Consider the following 15,520-nt stretch of genomic DNA (forward strand, 5'->3'; position numbering starts at 1 on the left):
AAAACGAGGACTGGCTGCACCTAAGTTTACATAATAAGACAGATTGAAACTTTAATTTACCTTTAAATTGTGACTAACAATTGGCCCTTTGTTAATGAGCCTATCTTATTCTAATACTGAAGCTACAAAGAAAACACTGAAAATATTGGGCTGTTTTTTTCCTCCTTCAAACTAAAGTATAGTTCTCTGGGGGTTTTGTTGTTTTTAGATCGCATTTCAAAAGAATCCAGCAAAGTTTTTGAAGATGTCCTTGAAAGTTTCTATTCAATTGACTGTATTAAATCACAGTTTGAAGCATGGCGTTCAAAATACTACACATCCTACAAGGATGCTTACATTGGCCTTTGTTTGCCAAAATTATTCAACCCCCTGATACGACTTCAGCTCCTCACTTGGACTCCTCTTGAGGTGAGTGGCTTCTGTCACTATTAGAAAGTGTTATAATTTGATATTTGGGTAATTTTAATCTCAAAGCTAGAGATGTAAGCTTAAGCAGGATATTTTGCAGGGGCGATGGGGGATGTAATTGATACAGATTGTATCTGGTTATGATCTATGATCTTTTAAGTTTCATCCCGTCCCAAAAGAGCCATGTGTGTATTTTTTTTTTCAGTTTACGTATAATTTTTTTTTCAGCCAGCTAAAGTTATATGTAGTAACACTGGGATATGAACGTGAATAGTAAGAACTTGGTCCTTTGATCATAGAGGAACTCAGAACCAGATGGGAAAGCACAATGAGGCAGGCGTGAAATGAGGACATGAACCAAGCCAGTGGTCATGGTGAGGGAAATTGATAGGCCAGGCGTGGTGGCTCGTGCCTGTACAGTTTGGGATGCCAAGACAGGAAGATTGCTTGAGCTCGGGAGTTAAAGACCAGCCTGGGCAACGTATGAAGACCTTGTCTCTACTTAAAAAAGAAAAATTAGCTGGTGTGATGGCATGTGCCTGTAGTCCCAGCTACTTGGGCTGAGGCAGGATTGCCTGAGCCCCAGAGATCAAGGCTATAATGAGCTATGATTGTGCCACTGCACTCCAGCCTGGGTGATAGGATAAGATCTGTCACAAGAGGAAAAATAAAAGGTAAATTAAGGAGGAGGAATCAAGAGGACCTATTGGTCTGGCATAAAAGGGAGGGGGCGAGAATTGACTATGGAGGTCTAGTGGTGATGTTTACAATGTGGTTTTGGAAGTTACCAGCATATGGGTGAAGCTGTAGACATTGTTGAGATTGGCTAGGTTGTGTTTATGAACTATAAGGAAAAGAGGGCCGAGGTTGAAGCCTTAGAAACACAACCGAAAAAAATACGAGCTCTGAGAAGCATTCAGTTCATAGCTTCTAGTTCCCGTGTGCTTTTTGCCAGACCTTCTGAAGTTTTGCTATGTGCATGAGTGTCTTTGTAGCCAGCAAAGGCCCAAGACTGTATTTTGGAGTCATTTTTCTGTGTTGCCCGCTCTTCTGCCCGACAGCTTCCAACTGTCTCAGCCTTCCTGAACTCCACCCCCTGTCTCCTCCACTCAGCAAAACTGCTCTGCTGTCCTGAACTAGCACCTCACCTCATTTGATTCCTCTCTTTCAGGGGTCATAGTCCTGTGCTGCCTGTGGTCCATTGTTTTTTGTCCAGTTCTTTTTTTTTTTTTTTTTTCTTCAACTTTTAAGTTCTGGGGTACCAGTGCAGGTTTGTAGCGTAGGTAAACATATACCATGGTAGTTTATAGCACAGATCAATGCATCACCTTGGTGTTAAGCCTAGCATCCATTAGCTATTGATACTTTCGCTCCCCCAAGTCCCCACACCCACCTCCACCCTTCAACAGGCCTCAGTGTGTGTTGTTCCCCACTACGTGCCCAAATGTTCTCATTGTTCAGTTCCCACTTGTGACAACATGTGGTGTTTGGGTTTCTGTTCCTGCCTGAGTTTGCTGAGGATAATGGCTTCCAGCTCCATTTGTGTTCCTGCAAAGGGTGTGACCTCATTCCTTTTTATGGCTGTATAGCATTCCATGGTGTCTATGTACCACATTTTCTCTGTCCTGTCTGTCATTGATGGGCATTTGGGTTGATTCTGTGTCTTTGCTATTTTAATAGTGCTGCAGTGAACATACATATGTGTGTATCTTTCTAATAGAATGATTTACATTCTTGTGGGTATATACCTAGCAATTCCATTACTGGAATGATATTTTGGCATTTCAAAATATCATTTGAAATGTCAAAGATATTTCTGCCCCTAGATCTTTGAGGAATTGCCACACTGTCTTCCACAATGTTTCAACTAATTTATACTCCCATCAATAGTGTAAAAGTGTTCCTTTTTCTCCAAAACCTCACCAGCATTTGTTGTTCCTCGAGTTTTTAATAATTCCCATTCTGACTAGTGTGAGATGGTATCTCATCGTGGTTTTGATTTGCATTTCTCTAATGATCAGTGATGTTGAGCTTTTTTCGTGTTTGTTGGCCACATGAATGTCTTCTTTTGAGAAGTGTCTATTAATGTTGTTTGCCCACTTTTTAATGGGGTTGTTTTTTTCTTACAAGTTTATGTAACTTTCCTGTAGACTCTGCATATTAGACCTTTGTCAGATGGATAGATTGCAAAAATTTTCTCCCATTCTGTAGGTTGCCTGCTTACTCTGATGATAGTGTCTTTTGCTGTATAGAAGCTCTTTAGTTGAATTAGATCCCATTTGTCAATTTTTGCTGTCACTGCAGTTGCTTTTGGCTTTTTGTGATGAAATCTTTGCCCATTCCTGTGTCCTGCATGGTATTATCTAGATTTTCTTCTAGGGTTTTTATAGTTTCCGGTTTTACATTTAAGTCTTTAATCCATCTTGAGTTAATTTTTGTATATGGTTTAAGGAGGAGGGCCAGTTTCAGTTTTCTGCATATGGCTAGCCAGTTCTCCCAGCACCATTTATTAAATAGGGAATCTTTTCCCCATTGCTTGTTTCTGTCAGGTTTGTTGAAGATCAGTGGTTGTAGGTGTGCATTCTTATTCCTGAGTTCTCTATTCTGTTCCATTGGTCTATGTGTCTGTTTTTGTATCAGTACCATGCTGTTTTGGTTACTGTAGCCTTGTAGTATGGTTTGGAGTCTGGTAGCATGAAGTCTCCAGCTGTCCAGTTTCTAGTTGTTTACTACCAAAGGTTAAATTCGGTTCGTTTCTCTTAAAGCTGGAAGCAGAAATAGCCACTATTTAAAATATTTAGGTAACCTTTTAAATATTCTTTTAGGCAAAATGTCGTGACTTTGAGAATATGCTATGGTTTGAATCTTTGCTGTTTTATGGTTGTGAAGAACGAGAGCAAGAGAAAGATGATGTGGATGTTGCCCTGCTACCTACCATTGTGGAAAAGGTGATTCTTCCTAAACTAACAGGTAAATCTCCTGTTTTCTGAATTGAGCATTCAGACACACTGGTTTTCTCAAATCTGTTTTTGTGAGTTTTTAATTCAGAGCACATTTTCTTATAGAAATTACATGAGGGCCGGGCGCGGTGGCTCAAGCCTGTAATCCCAGCACTTTGGGAGGCCGAGGTGGGTGGATCACAAAGTCAAGAGATCGAGACCATCCTGGTCAACATGGTGAAACCCCGTCTCTACTAAAAATACAAAAATTAGCTGGGCATGGTGGCGCACACCTGTAGTCCCAGCTACTAGGGAGGCTGAAGCAGGAGAATTGCTTGAACCCAGGAGGCGGAGGTTGCGGTGAGCCGAGATCGCGCCATTGCACTCCAGCCTGGGTAACAGGAGCGAAACCCAGTCTCAAAAAAAAAGAAATTACATGAGAAATAATAGTTACCACCTGGCCTAGAGATGGCTGGAGGGCAGAGGGGTTCTTATCCTGGGACCTGAAGACCACTTGAGGGTGGGCCTGTAGTTGAGTGCAGTAATTGCTTGCTTCATAGGTGAGGCTTAGAAATTCAAAGACTGACTGGAGCAAAAGTGTACATAGTTGGAGGGAGGATATGCATTTTTCTGGGGAGAAATTAGGAATCACTGATGTAGGAATCTATTTTAAATACTAGAAATAAGTTGGCTTGAAATTCTTGATGCCAAAACAACATTTCTACAGAAATCCTCTTTTTTCCTAATCTTTATTTTCCCTGAGTACCAGAAATAAGAAGAATCTATCCTCTCTCCACATCCCTATCCCTCCAAATTCCCACAGTTAATAGGACAAAGAAGACAGAAGCTTATATTGTAGAGAAAGAGGAAAAATAAATTAGGGTTGGCATTAATAGAGAGAGGTCTGCTCGATAGAAAATTTAAGAAAGCTGCAATTGGCTTCTGTGTCTCAGTTCTCTTTTTTTCTTCATAGTGATAGCTGAAAATATGTGGGACCCTTTTTCTACCACACAGACTTCAAGAATGGTGGGAATTACACTAAAATTGATCAATGGATATCCTTCAGTAGTGAATGCAGAAAATAAAAATACACAGGTAATTTAGTATCTTTTGAAGACTTTATTTTTTCCTTTTATTGAATATGAGCAAGTATTGAGAGAATGAGTGGTTATTCTAAGCCAGTCAGAAATCTGGTTTTCCCACATGGGCCATCAGGGCCATTAAAGCCTGAAATACACAAATTTGAGATGTTAGGGTTTTTTTCTTTTTTTTAAATACCTAGTCCTGCAGAGAGATGCTAGTTTTCAGTTTTAAAAAAAAAAAATTGGTATGGAAAGAAGATGTCATCAGTTTAAACAACCTTTCATCATTATGATTTCTTACCACCACACCCTTGTCCCAATCCAGCTAATCAAATGTCCTTTTAAGAACTGAATTTTTTTTGTGGCAGGGGGCCGGGGGAGGAATGTGAAACTAAAATGTTAATAACTGATAATTAACCAAGCTTGTCCCACCTATGGCTTATGGGCCACATGTGGCCCAGGACTGTTTTGAATGCAGCCAAACACAAATTTGTAAGCTCTTAAAACATTGTGAAATTTATGCATAGCCCTCCCTCCCCCTTCCTTTTTTTTTTTTTTTTTTTTTTTTTTTTTTAAGCTCATCAGCTATCTTTAATGTCAGTGTGTTTTATGTGTGGCCCAAGACAGTTCTTCCAGTGTGGGCCAGGGAAGCAAAAAGATTGGTCACCCCAAACCATGTAAACAGCATATAAAACAACTAGATACCATATTATAACTAGTTTCCAAACTTAAAATTAATGCTCCTCAGGGGCCATTCATAGGAGCTATTTAAATGTAGAGAAGGTGGGTGCTCTTTGTTATTGTTGAATTTTTACTTTGAGAACTAGATTATGTGTCTGGTCTTAAATCTTCATGGAGACTAAAGGATTGAAAGATTTCTGAAGCTTTATTGCTTGACAGTTACTGAGGCATGAACTCATAGATTATTTAGTATTAATTACTTTAGGGTCTTCAATGAGGAAAATTACAAATTTGAGAAAATGGTTCACTCAGTTCAATATTCAGTTACTTAGAATATGGCTTAGTTTTCTTGTCATAGTCCTTATTAAAATGTGTGATATACTTTTAACTCTTTAGGTATACCTAAAGGCACTTTTACTGAGAATGAGAAGAACTCTAGATGATGATGTATTTATGCCCTTGTATCCCAAAAAGTAAGTAACTCTGAAAAACATTAAAGATAATCTTCGTTATCTTTCAGAGAAGGCTTATAAAATTCTGGAAAACTAGTTTGAAATACAAATTTCACCCATGTAGTGTTTTACAGAGAGACTAGATTAGTGGGGAGGATGTTCCCTTAAGCAGAACAAAGCAATTACTCTTATGTTCTCCCTGAGTGTGTAAATTTCTATTGCCTTTTAAACAAATTATCTTCCAGAATGCAGTTATTTGAAAAATTAAAAAATTAGGCTGGGCGCAGTGGCTCACGCCTGTAATTCCAGTACTTTGGGAGGCCGAGGTGGGCAGATCACCTGAGGCTGGGAATTTGAGACCAGCCTGACCAACATGGAGAAACCCTGTCTCTACTAAAAGTACAAAAAAGGATGTGGTGACACACACCTGTAATGCCAGCTACTCGGGAGGCTGAGACACTCCTGCCTTGCTTGAACCCAGGAGCTGGGGGTTGCGGTAACCTGAGCTCGAACCATTGCACTCCAGCCCGGGCAATAAGAGTGAAACTCTGTCTCAAAAAAAAAAAGAAAAATTTTAAAATTAATTATTTTGTTTACCTGTGTAGTAGAAAAATATTTTGTCCAGGAATCATAGGGCACCTACATATAAAATATCTAATCACCATATGTTTCTCCTTTTTTTACTTAGTGTCTTAGAAAACAAAAATTCTGGGCCTTACTTGTTTTTTCAACGACAGTTTTGGTCTTCAGTTAAGGTATGTGTCCACACACTATTTAAATGACTCAGATTTTGTTTGACTTCATATATTATATTTTGCAAAGTGTTTTGTTTTTTTATTAACTGCATAGTCTTAGATCTATTTATATATATATATACCCCAAATCTCTATTTTAGAAACTAATTTTATTCCAGAAGTTCATTCCAGTTTAATATTTTCACAGGAGAAAATGAATTCTTCTAATTTGATCAACACAGTTGCAGGTGGGCAAAAAGAAAATAAAAAAGAGAAAATGAATTCTGAGTTCCAAAGTAAGGGCCATGGTACTCAGCAAAATGCCTGACTAAGCCAAAATTTATTTTTTCAGCAAATAGACTACAGTAGTCCTCCCCTTATCCATGGGGTGTATGTTCTAAGATGCCCAGTAGATACCTGAAACCACAGATAGTCCCGAACCCTATCTATACTGTTTTTTCCTCTACATACATACCTATGATAAAGTTTAATTTATAAATTAGGCACAGTAAGAGATTAACAATAATGAATAATAGAACAATTATTAACAATATATTGTGTTAAAGGTTATATGAATGTAGTTTATCTTTCTCTCTCAAAATACCTTATTGTATTTACCATAGCTGACTGAAACCATAGATAGGAAGGACTGCTGTAGCAGACACTCTTCTGAGGTTTGGGGATATAGCACTAAGTAAGCTAGAATTAGAATCTTTGTGGAGTTCACAGTCCAGCACAGTTGACGGCAAATAGGTAATCACAGGTGTGAAGAGTTATAAAGGAGGAAATTCAAGGTAGTGTGGAACATGTGACAAGGGACACAGAGACTTGACTAGCCAGTTCCAGAAGATTTCCTTCCACCGTCAGGAAGTGATATTTAGATCATTATACTTGTAGAATAACTAAGAGTTAGCCCTGAGGTAAAAGAGAGCAGGCTACACTGGAGGAGCTGAAGAAAGCATAGGACTGCTGGAGTCAGCGAGGAGGTCCAGAGTCCAGATGATGGAGAATCTAGTAGGTCATGCTAAATACTTGGGTCCTTATCCCAAAAGTTGTAGAAAGTCATAGAAAGATGATTCTTCCATTAAAAATATGTGTGTGTGTGTGTGTGTGTGTATAAAATTTACATACAGTAATGAGTAGATAACAGCCTCGCTATCACTGCCAAAATCAACATGTGTAAAACTTTTATTGTCCTAAGAAATTCCCCATTCCCTTTTGTAGACAAGGTCATCACAAGCCCCTGGGCCACCTCCTGGTCTATGTCCTATGAAGGGAAGGAAATTACATGATAGGCAGTCTTTTGAGACTGGCTGCTTTCACTGAACACATTTGAGGTTTGGCCTTTCTGTATAGGTGCACCAGAGTTAGGTTTTGGTTTTCATTTATTCTCTAATTAAGGACATTTGGATTGTTTGTCCTGGGACTCAGAAAACAATACCAGAAAAGGAAGGCCTCAGAAACAGCCTCAGAAGAACTTTTTCTTGGACCTTCTGCCCTCCTTTCAGTCCCAGTCTCTCCTGAGAGTTGCCATAGAAACTAGAATTCCTGTTGCCCTAGGTGGGTCATAGAAACCAGAACCCGCTTTCCCCAAAGCCAACCATAAAACCTAAATATATCCCCACTCTTAATTTTGCCTCTCCCTTTCTGTGTGAAAACTGGCCATTATGAAACATCTGACCTACCTTGTTTGACTATAGATCGTAAAATCCCCATTCCAGAGAGGGTCCTTACCCAGAAAAAAAGAATGCTGCTCAGAGGCCAAGAAGAATCTGGACAGACAGGCCTTGCTGGGTCCTCTCGGTCTGATCATACCTTTTTGTCGAATCATGCTTCTGCACATCTGTACATCTTTTGTTAAACATAGAAGTAGCCGATTTCTCCTCTATCTTTGGGTCTTTAGTCTGAAGGCTCCCATGTCACATAAAACTGTGATCAAATAAATATATATGCCGTTTCTCCTGTTAATTTGTGTCTTGTCAGTAATTTTTAGTGAACCTTCATAGGACAAAGGGGAAGCTTTCCCTTGGCCCCGACATTTCCAATTTGGGGTAATTATGAACAAAGCTGCTGTAAGGGTATTCTGCATATGTAAGTTTCATTTCACTTGGGTGAAACAACCAGGAAGCTGTCTTCTGAAGTGGCTGTATCATTTTGCATTCTTACCAGTAGCGTGTTAGTGTCCTAGTTATTCCCTACTCCCACCGTGCTTGCTATTGTCAGTGTTTTACTTTTTAAGTCATTCTATGGGGTGTAGAGTGATATCTCATTGTAGTTTTCATTTCTGTTTCCTTAATAACGGGGTTGAGCATATTTCCATGTGCTTATTTGCCATTTGTTGATGTCTTTTGGTCAAGTGTCTTCAAATCTTTAGCTTACATTTTAAATTAGGCTTTCTTCTTATTAAGCATGAGTTCCGTATTCTGGAGAGAAGTCCTTTATCATATAAATGATTTGCAGGGTTTTTTTTTGTTTTTTTTTTTGTTTTTTGTTTTTTTGTTTTTTTTCAGTTTGTGGCTTGTCTTTCTATTCTAATAGTCTTCCATGTGCAGAAGTTCTTAATTTTGATGAAGTCCAGTTTATCTTTTTTTTTTCCTGTTATGGATTATGCTTTAGATGTGATATCTAAGAAATTTTTGCCTAACATGAAGCCAAAAAGGTTTTCTCCTATCCTTTCTTCTAGAAGTTTCGTAGTTTTAGGTTTTACATTTAGGTCTGTGACTCTTCTAAGTTAATTTTGATTATAGGGTATGAGGCTCTGGATTAAGATTTATTTGTTCCAGCACATTGTTGAAAAGGCTATCCTTTGCCCTTTGAACCCTGAAAATTTGAGACAAGTCTCGGTTAATTTAGAAAGGTAATTTTGCCACGGTTGAGGACGCACCCGTGACACAGCCTCAGGAAGTGCTGATGTCATATGTCCAAGGTGGTCGGGGCACAGCTTGGTTTTATACATTTTAGGGAGACAGGATATCAATCAATATGTAAGAACTACATTAGTTCCATCCAGAAAGGCCGAGACAGCTCAAAGCAAGGCCTTTCCCCAACGGGGGCTTTCAGGTCATATGTAGGTGAGAGAGAGATGGTTGCATTCTTTGGAGTTTCTGATAAGTCTTTCCAGAAGAGGCAATCTATCTCTGTGAGCAGAGAGATGACTTTGAATAGAATGGGAGGCAGATTTGCCCTGAGTGGTTCCCAGCTTGAAGAAGCCCAAGATAGTTTCCTTTCACAGTCCATTGAATTGCTTTTGTACCTTTGTTGAAAACCAGTTAACTATATATGTGTGGGTCATGGAAGGGTTTTTAGCAGGAAGGTAAGTAAACAAATTGCCTTTTTTTAAGAGAGGAGGTCTTGCTGTGTTGCCCAAGCGTGGTCTCAAACTCCTGAGCTCAAGTGGTCCTCCTTCCTTGGCCCCCAAAGTACTGTGATTACAGGTGTGAGCCACTGTGCTGAGCCATAAATTGCCATTTTTAATATTACTCTGTCTGCTATGTGGAGATAATAGATTGAAGTAGGTATGGATAGTAATAATGAAAATGGGAACTGATATTTATTGTGTATTTTAGGGGAACTAGTGGTTACTGTATATTGACTGTGTACCAAGCACTCTGCCACACCTTTTGTATAGATTATCTTGTTGAATCCTCAGAATGGCTCAAGTGAGGTACACATAATTTTTCACTTTACTAATGGGGCAGTGAGGCACAGAATAACCTGCCCAAGGTCATTCCATCGGTAATGGTAGGGATGGGAATCCAATGCAGGCCAGTCTGACTCTTGAGCAGCTCTTCTCAACTGGGCTTCTGTGGGAGACTTAATACCTAATGCCTTAAGGCCTCTATTATCTATAACGAATTCTTTCTTTCCTATGCATCTGGAACAGTAGTAGCTATGTATAATTCTTGGGAAAACTTAGTAAAGAGCCACAAAATCATTTTCTATAGGTTTAGAATTCTTGCAGAGCCCTGCTTGAGAAAGACTACTCCATGCTCTTGCTCATAGTCACTGGAATAATTGCAGGCTTCCAAAGAGATTAAGGGGGATCAGATTCGAGGGATGGCAGCAGGAACTGAGGGTAATGGACAGACTGGATGGTGGTGGAGTCACACAACTTTAGAGAGAGGTCAGGAATGACATCCAGACTTGGGACTTGAGCAGCTGGTTGAATGGTGTTACCATTTCCTAAGTTGAGAAACAACTGGGAAACTAGAAATTTTTATGGTGGTATGGGATGGGGCTTCCATTTTATGGTGATAGCTTTCATTTTCTATGTATTGAGCTTGGGTAGCTTGAGATGCACAAGTGATATAACTTGGTCCCAGGTCATGATATGTGGTAGCCATGCAGGGTTGTAGTCAGATTCTTCCATCTTTTGCAGGGGGCTGGGGATGCATAGAACCAGCTAGAGTGTAACTTTGAATGGAGGACACTTATCTAAGAATCAGCACCCCCGTCACATAGTACTGTCATGCGATGATGGAACATGTTCTGTATCTATGTTGACCCATGCTGTGGCCACTAGCTACATGTGGCTGTTCCAATTTTGACTAATTAAAATTTAATATTCAAATCTAACCATTCTAGGAAATATTTGTACCTTTGAAAGTATTAATATTTCTTAGTACTTTTGATCTGCTGTATTTTATTTGGTGTTTTACTATGTAACTTACTTACTTTGTACCTAATCTGTTTCACGTTACTTAATTTTTTTTCTTCTTTCCAGCTATTAGGCAATTTTCTTCAGTGGTATGGCATTTTCTCAAATAAAACTCTACAAGAGTTATCAATAGATGGTTTATTAAATAGGTATATTCTCATGGCTTTTCAGAATTCAGAATATGGAGATGACAGCATCAAAAAAGCCCAAAATGTGAGTTAAATGATACAGTATAGTTTTTAAAGCACATAAGTTAAAATGAATTGGTTATTTTTGTTTGTTTGAAGAGGGATTTGAGAATTTTATGAAACCCCTGTGATTATTGGACTTGCATGTAAGGTTGACAGTGTGACTGCCTAAGTAGTTCCAAACCCCTGCAGCATTTTTTGCATAAAAATGTATACTATTGGCCGGGCACGGTGGCTAAAGCCTGTAATCCCAGCACTTTGGGAGGCCGAGGTGGGCGGATCACGAGGTCAAGAAATCGAGAACATCCTGGCCAACATGGTGAAACCCTGTCTCTACTGAAAATACAAAAAAATTATCTGGGCATGGTGGTGTGTGCCTGTAGTCCCAGCTACTCAGGAGGCTGAGGCAGGAGAATTGCTTGAACCCAGGAGGTGGAGGTTGCAGTGAGCCAAGGTTGCGCCACTGCACTCCAGCCTGGTGCCTGATGACGGAATGAGACTCTTGTCTCCAAAAAAAAAAATGTGTACCATCATATATATCTCTCCATCTATTTATATCCATATTTTTATAGATAATTAGTAAACGTTTTTAATATTTTGTGTGTATTAATAAAAGTTTTAATTTCAGGATAATAATAGCCTTATTATCTTACCTCACTCAGTCTGGGCCAACTCAACTCCCATTATCAGCATGCGCAGATGCCTATTCATGGAATTATTGGGGGTGGAGGGTGCTATAATTTCATTTTTGTGTGACTCACAGTTTTACATCAAAAGCTGCTGATAAAGGAAACTCAGCTTGTTTTATTTATTTATTTATTTATTTATTTATTTACTTACTTACTTACTTATTTATGTGAGATGGAGTCTCACTCTGTTGCCCGGGCTGGAGTGCACTGGCACGATCGTGGCTCACTGCAACCTCTGCCTCCCAGGTTCAAGTGATCTCCTGCCTCAGCCTCCCTAGTAGCTGAGATTACAGGCACGAGCCACCATGCCTGGCTAATTTTTGTATTTTTAGTAGAGGCGGGATTTTGCCATGTTGGCCACGCTGGTCTTGCACTCCTGCTGGCCTCAGGTGATCCATCCACCTCAGCCTCCCAAAATGCTGGGATTACAGGTGTGAGCCACCGTGCCCGGCCAGAAACTCAGTTTATTTCGGCCATCCTAGAAGACTAGAAAATGAAGCAGTTGGTTGTCAGTTTTATATTATTAATTTACTTAAATATTGGACAGATAATTTATCTTTTGCTTTGAATGCCCATTGGTTGGGGCAAAAATTCGGGCATGTTGGTTTAGTTAATATAGGAAGTCAGATTTAATAGAATATTACTTCAGAGTAATTGCTGTAGCTCAATAGCAAGTCTTCTGGTGAAATGCATTTATACCCATTATCTAGACTTTGCTTTTTAATTTATTCTGTCTTAACTATTTTATTTTACACCTTTCTTCTCTACAGGTAATCAATTGTTTCCCCAAACAGTGGTTCATGCATCTGAAAGGAGAAAGGACTATTTCTCAGTTAGAAAACTTTTGTCGATACCTTGTACACTTAGCAGATACAATTTATAGAAACAGTATCGGGTGCTCTGATGTGGAAAAAAGAAATGCAAGGTAATTTTGTAATTAATGAAATGGTAATCTAAAGTTGTTTTAGTTGCCAGATTTGGTATTAAAATGCTTTAAGTAGAGATGTTTATATTTTAAATTGTATGCTCACTGAGTATTATAAACCTACCAAAAATGCACATAATCTTTTATTTTTGTGGTTTTTACTTTATCTTTTTTCAGTATGTTGTTTATGAAGACACTAAGGGAAGACTCTAGTGAGCACCAGCCCTCGGGGGAGGAAATAAATGCTGGTTTTCTGTATCTTTCCTCCTTAAAGAACTAGAGAGGTCTCAGACTCTTGGAGATTCATTATACAGATGTAAATTCAAGATTTTTTTCCCAATTTTGGGAGGTTTTTGTTTTGTTTGTTTGGTTTTTTTAATCCATATTATGGGCTAGAGGTTATCACTCATGGTTTTTTGGGAGCAACTTATTTCTAATTTTCAGCAAGGGTTGCAAGAAACGAGTGAATGAACCATTAGCCTTTCTGTGGACATTAATTTGTGGATGTTCAGGTAATTTGGGGATAAATCTCTAGCATAAAAAGTAAATAATAATACTAGCTAGGGCAGTTTGAAGGAATTTTCTTTTTAAAATTTTAATTTCATGTGTCTTCGTAATGTCAGAGTTTCATTTTTGTTTAGCTCACACCATTAGTCCTACCCCGTAACAAAATCTTTCTCTGTTTCCTCATTCCCCTTTCTTGAAAAGGGACCTTATTTTCCTGTGAGAAAATTGGATATTTTTTCACAATAAAATTAAAGTAGATATTAAAGATTTTTTTTTTTTTTTTTTTTTTGAGACGGAGTTTTGCTCTTGTTACCCAGGCTGGAGTGCAATGATGCGATCTCAGCTCACCGCAACCTCTGCCTCCTGGGTTCAGGGAATTCTCCTGCCTCAGCCTCCTGAGTAGCTGGGATTACAGGCACATGCCACCATGCCTAGCTAATCTTTTGTATTTTGAGTAGAGACGGGGTTTCACCATGTTGACCAGGATGGTCTCGATCTCTTGACCTCGTGATCCACCTGCCTCGGCCTCCCAAAGTGCTGGGATTACAGGCTTGAGCCACCGCGCCCGGCCTTTAAAGTAGATATTAAAGATTTTAATGGTGAAATTCTTTGGCAGGTGATTTTGGTTTATTTAATTTTGTTCTTAGTGTGTACCATTTTATTATTTGTTGGTACTAATTTTTTTCTCTGTGTTGTTTTCTACTAGATAAATACTACCACATTTTAAACTTTGATTTACATATATTTAACAGTGTTTCTGTGGGAGTTAAATATCAACAAATAGTGTTGACTTTTCTACAGAAAAGAACCTTATCAGCTATGTAAGCACTTGGTTTGCTCAATGCACAAAGCAGGTTTCACGTGTGCTGCAAAGCTTTGCAAATTCTAATTCTTCCCTAATAGGTGCTTACTACAATTCTGTAGATGAGACAGTTACTAATGTCATATTATGTCTTGTTTCTCATGAGGGGTTCAAGCTTAATGTTAAAACAGTCATTCTTAAATGGTCCCTGGATGAACAGTATCAGCGTGGCCTGGGAGTTTGATAGACCTGCAAGTTCTCAGGCCTCCCACTCCAGGCCTATTGAATAGAACTCTTGGGCTGAGGTCAGGGGTGATCTGTGTTTCAACAATTCTCTAGGTAATTGTGATGTGTGCCAAAATTTTAGGATTACTTCATAATAAGTAAGCAGAATGACTTCTAATTGGGGTGATAAAGAAAGTCAGATTATGCTTTAGTGAATTTTGGCAGAGTGGAAATTATGCTGAATCTTGATGGATTGGTGATGAAGAGACACAAATATCATTCATTCATTCCTTTATTTATTTATTTATTTAGAGATGGAGTCCCACTCTGTCACCCAGGTTGGAGTGCAGTGACTTGATCTCAGCTCACTGCAACTCTGTCACCCTGGTTCAAGAGATTCTCCTACCTCAACCTCCTAAGTAGCTGGGATTGCAGGCTTCTGCCACCGTGCCTGGCTACTTTTGTATTTTTAGTAGAGACAGGGTTTAACCATTTTGGACAGGCTGGTCCTGAACTCTTGACCTCGTGATTCACCGGCTTCGGCCTCCCAAAGTGCTGGGATTACAGGTGTGAGCCCCCGCACCCGGCCAACCGACTCAAATATCATTTGTGTTCCAGGTATACTCTAAAAGATCCAAGACTCCGGTTTGGGAAGGAATGAGACAGGCCTCTGAAGTAGTTTGAAAACAGATTGCTTTCTTTTCTTTCTAGATATTAATGGAACGCATTGGTTTGAATGAATTCTGTTTTGTTTTTTAAAATGGGTCCCCTGTCTCTGTGTTAGTCATTTAAACATATGTAAGTTTTGTTTTATATGGATAAATCTAGAATTTTTTTACATGCTGTAGCTTACATATCTCTGTTTCCCTTCTTGCAAATGTGTGCTTAGAAAAATTGATTGCAGAAGCTCTAATATGCCATTAAATCAGTAGCAGATTTTCTCTTGGATGTACTAATTAGTGAAAGCTGCTACATTTTTTTTCTTTCAGGGAAAACATAAAACAGATAGTAAAACTCCTTGCAAGTGTTCGAGCTTTGGATCATGCTATGTCTGTTGCAAGTGAGCACAATGTGAAAGAATTTAAGTCTTTGATTGAAGGAAAATAGATGTGTGAGACTGAAAAGCCTACTTGCTTGATTACCATTCCCAATATGTAAATTTTGTATATATGTAAAGTTTTTAAACTGTAAAATAGCGATTCTTGTTTTAATACAAAAAACATTATATTCA

General features: G+C 38.9%; 1 protein-coding gene across 1 annotated transcript in view; it reads left to right on the forward strand.

The window, feature by feature from the left end:
- Positions 1–15,520, forward strand: part of PAXBP1 (PAX3 and PAX7 binding protein 1) — a 38,838-nt gene extending 23,318 nt beyond the window's left edge. The window contains exons 11-18 of the mRNA XM_039480522.2: positions 209–408; positions 3,234–3,378; positions 4,321–4,442; positions 5,507–5,583; positions 6,251–6,317; positions 11,020–11,166; positions 12,601–12,755; positions 15,279–15,520. Of these exons, the coding sequence (XP_039336456.1) occupies positions 209–408; positions 3,234–3,378; positions 4,321–4,442; positions 5,507–5,583; positions 6,251–6,317; positions 11,020–11,166; positions 12,601–12,755; positions 15,279–15,396 (1,031 nt within the window). The 3' untranslated portion in view covers positions 15,397–15,520. The remainder of the gene's footprint in view (positions 1–208; positions 409–3,233; positions 3,379–4,320; positions 4,443–5,506; positions 5,584–6,250; positions 6,318–11,019; positions 11,167–12,600; positions 12,756–15,278) is intronic.

Source organism: Saimiri boliviensis, chromosome 18 (genome assembly GCF_048565385.1).
Source record: "Saimiri boliviensis isolate mSaiBol1 chromosome 18, mSaiBol1.pri, whole genome shotgun sequence".
NCBI classification, from domain to species: domain Eukaryota; kingdom Metazoa; phylum Chordata; class Mammalia; order Primates; family Cebidae; genus Saimiri; species Saimiri boliviensis.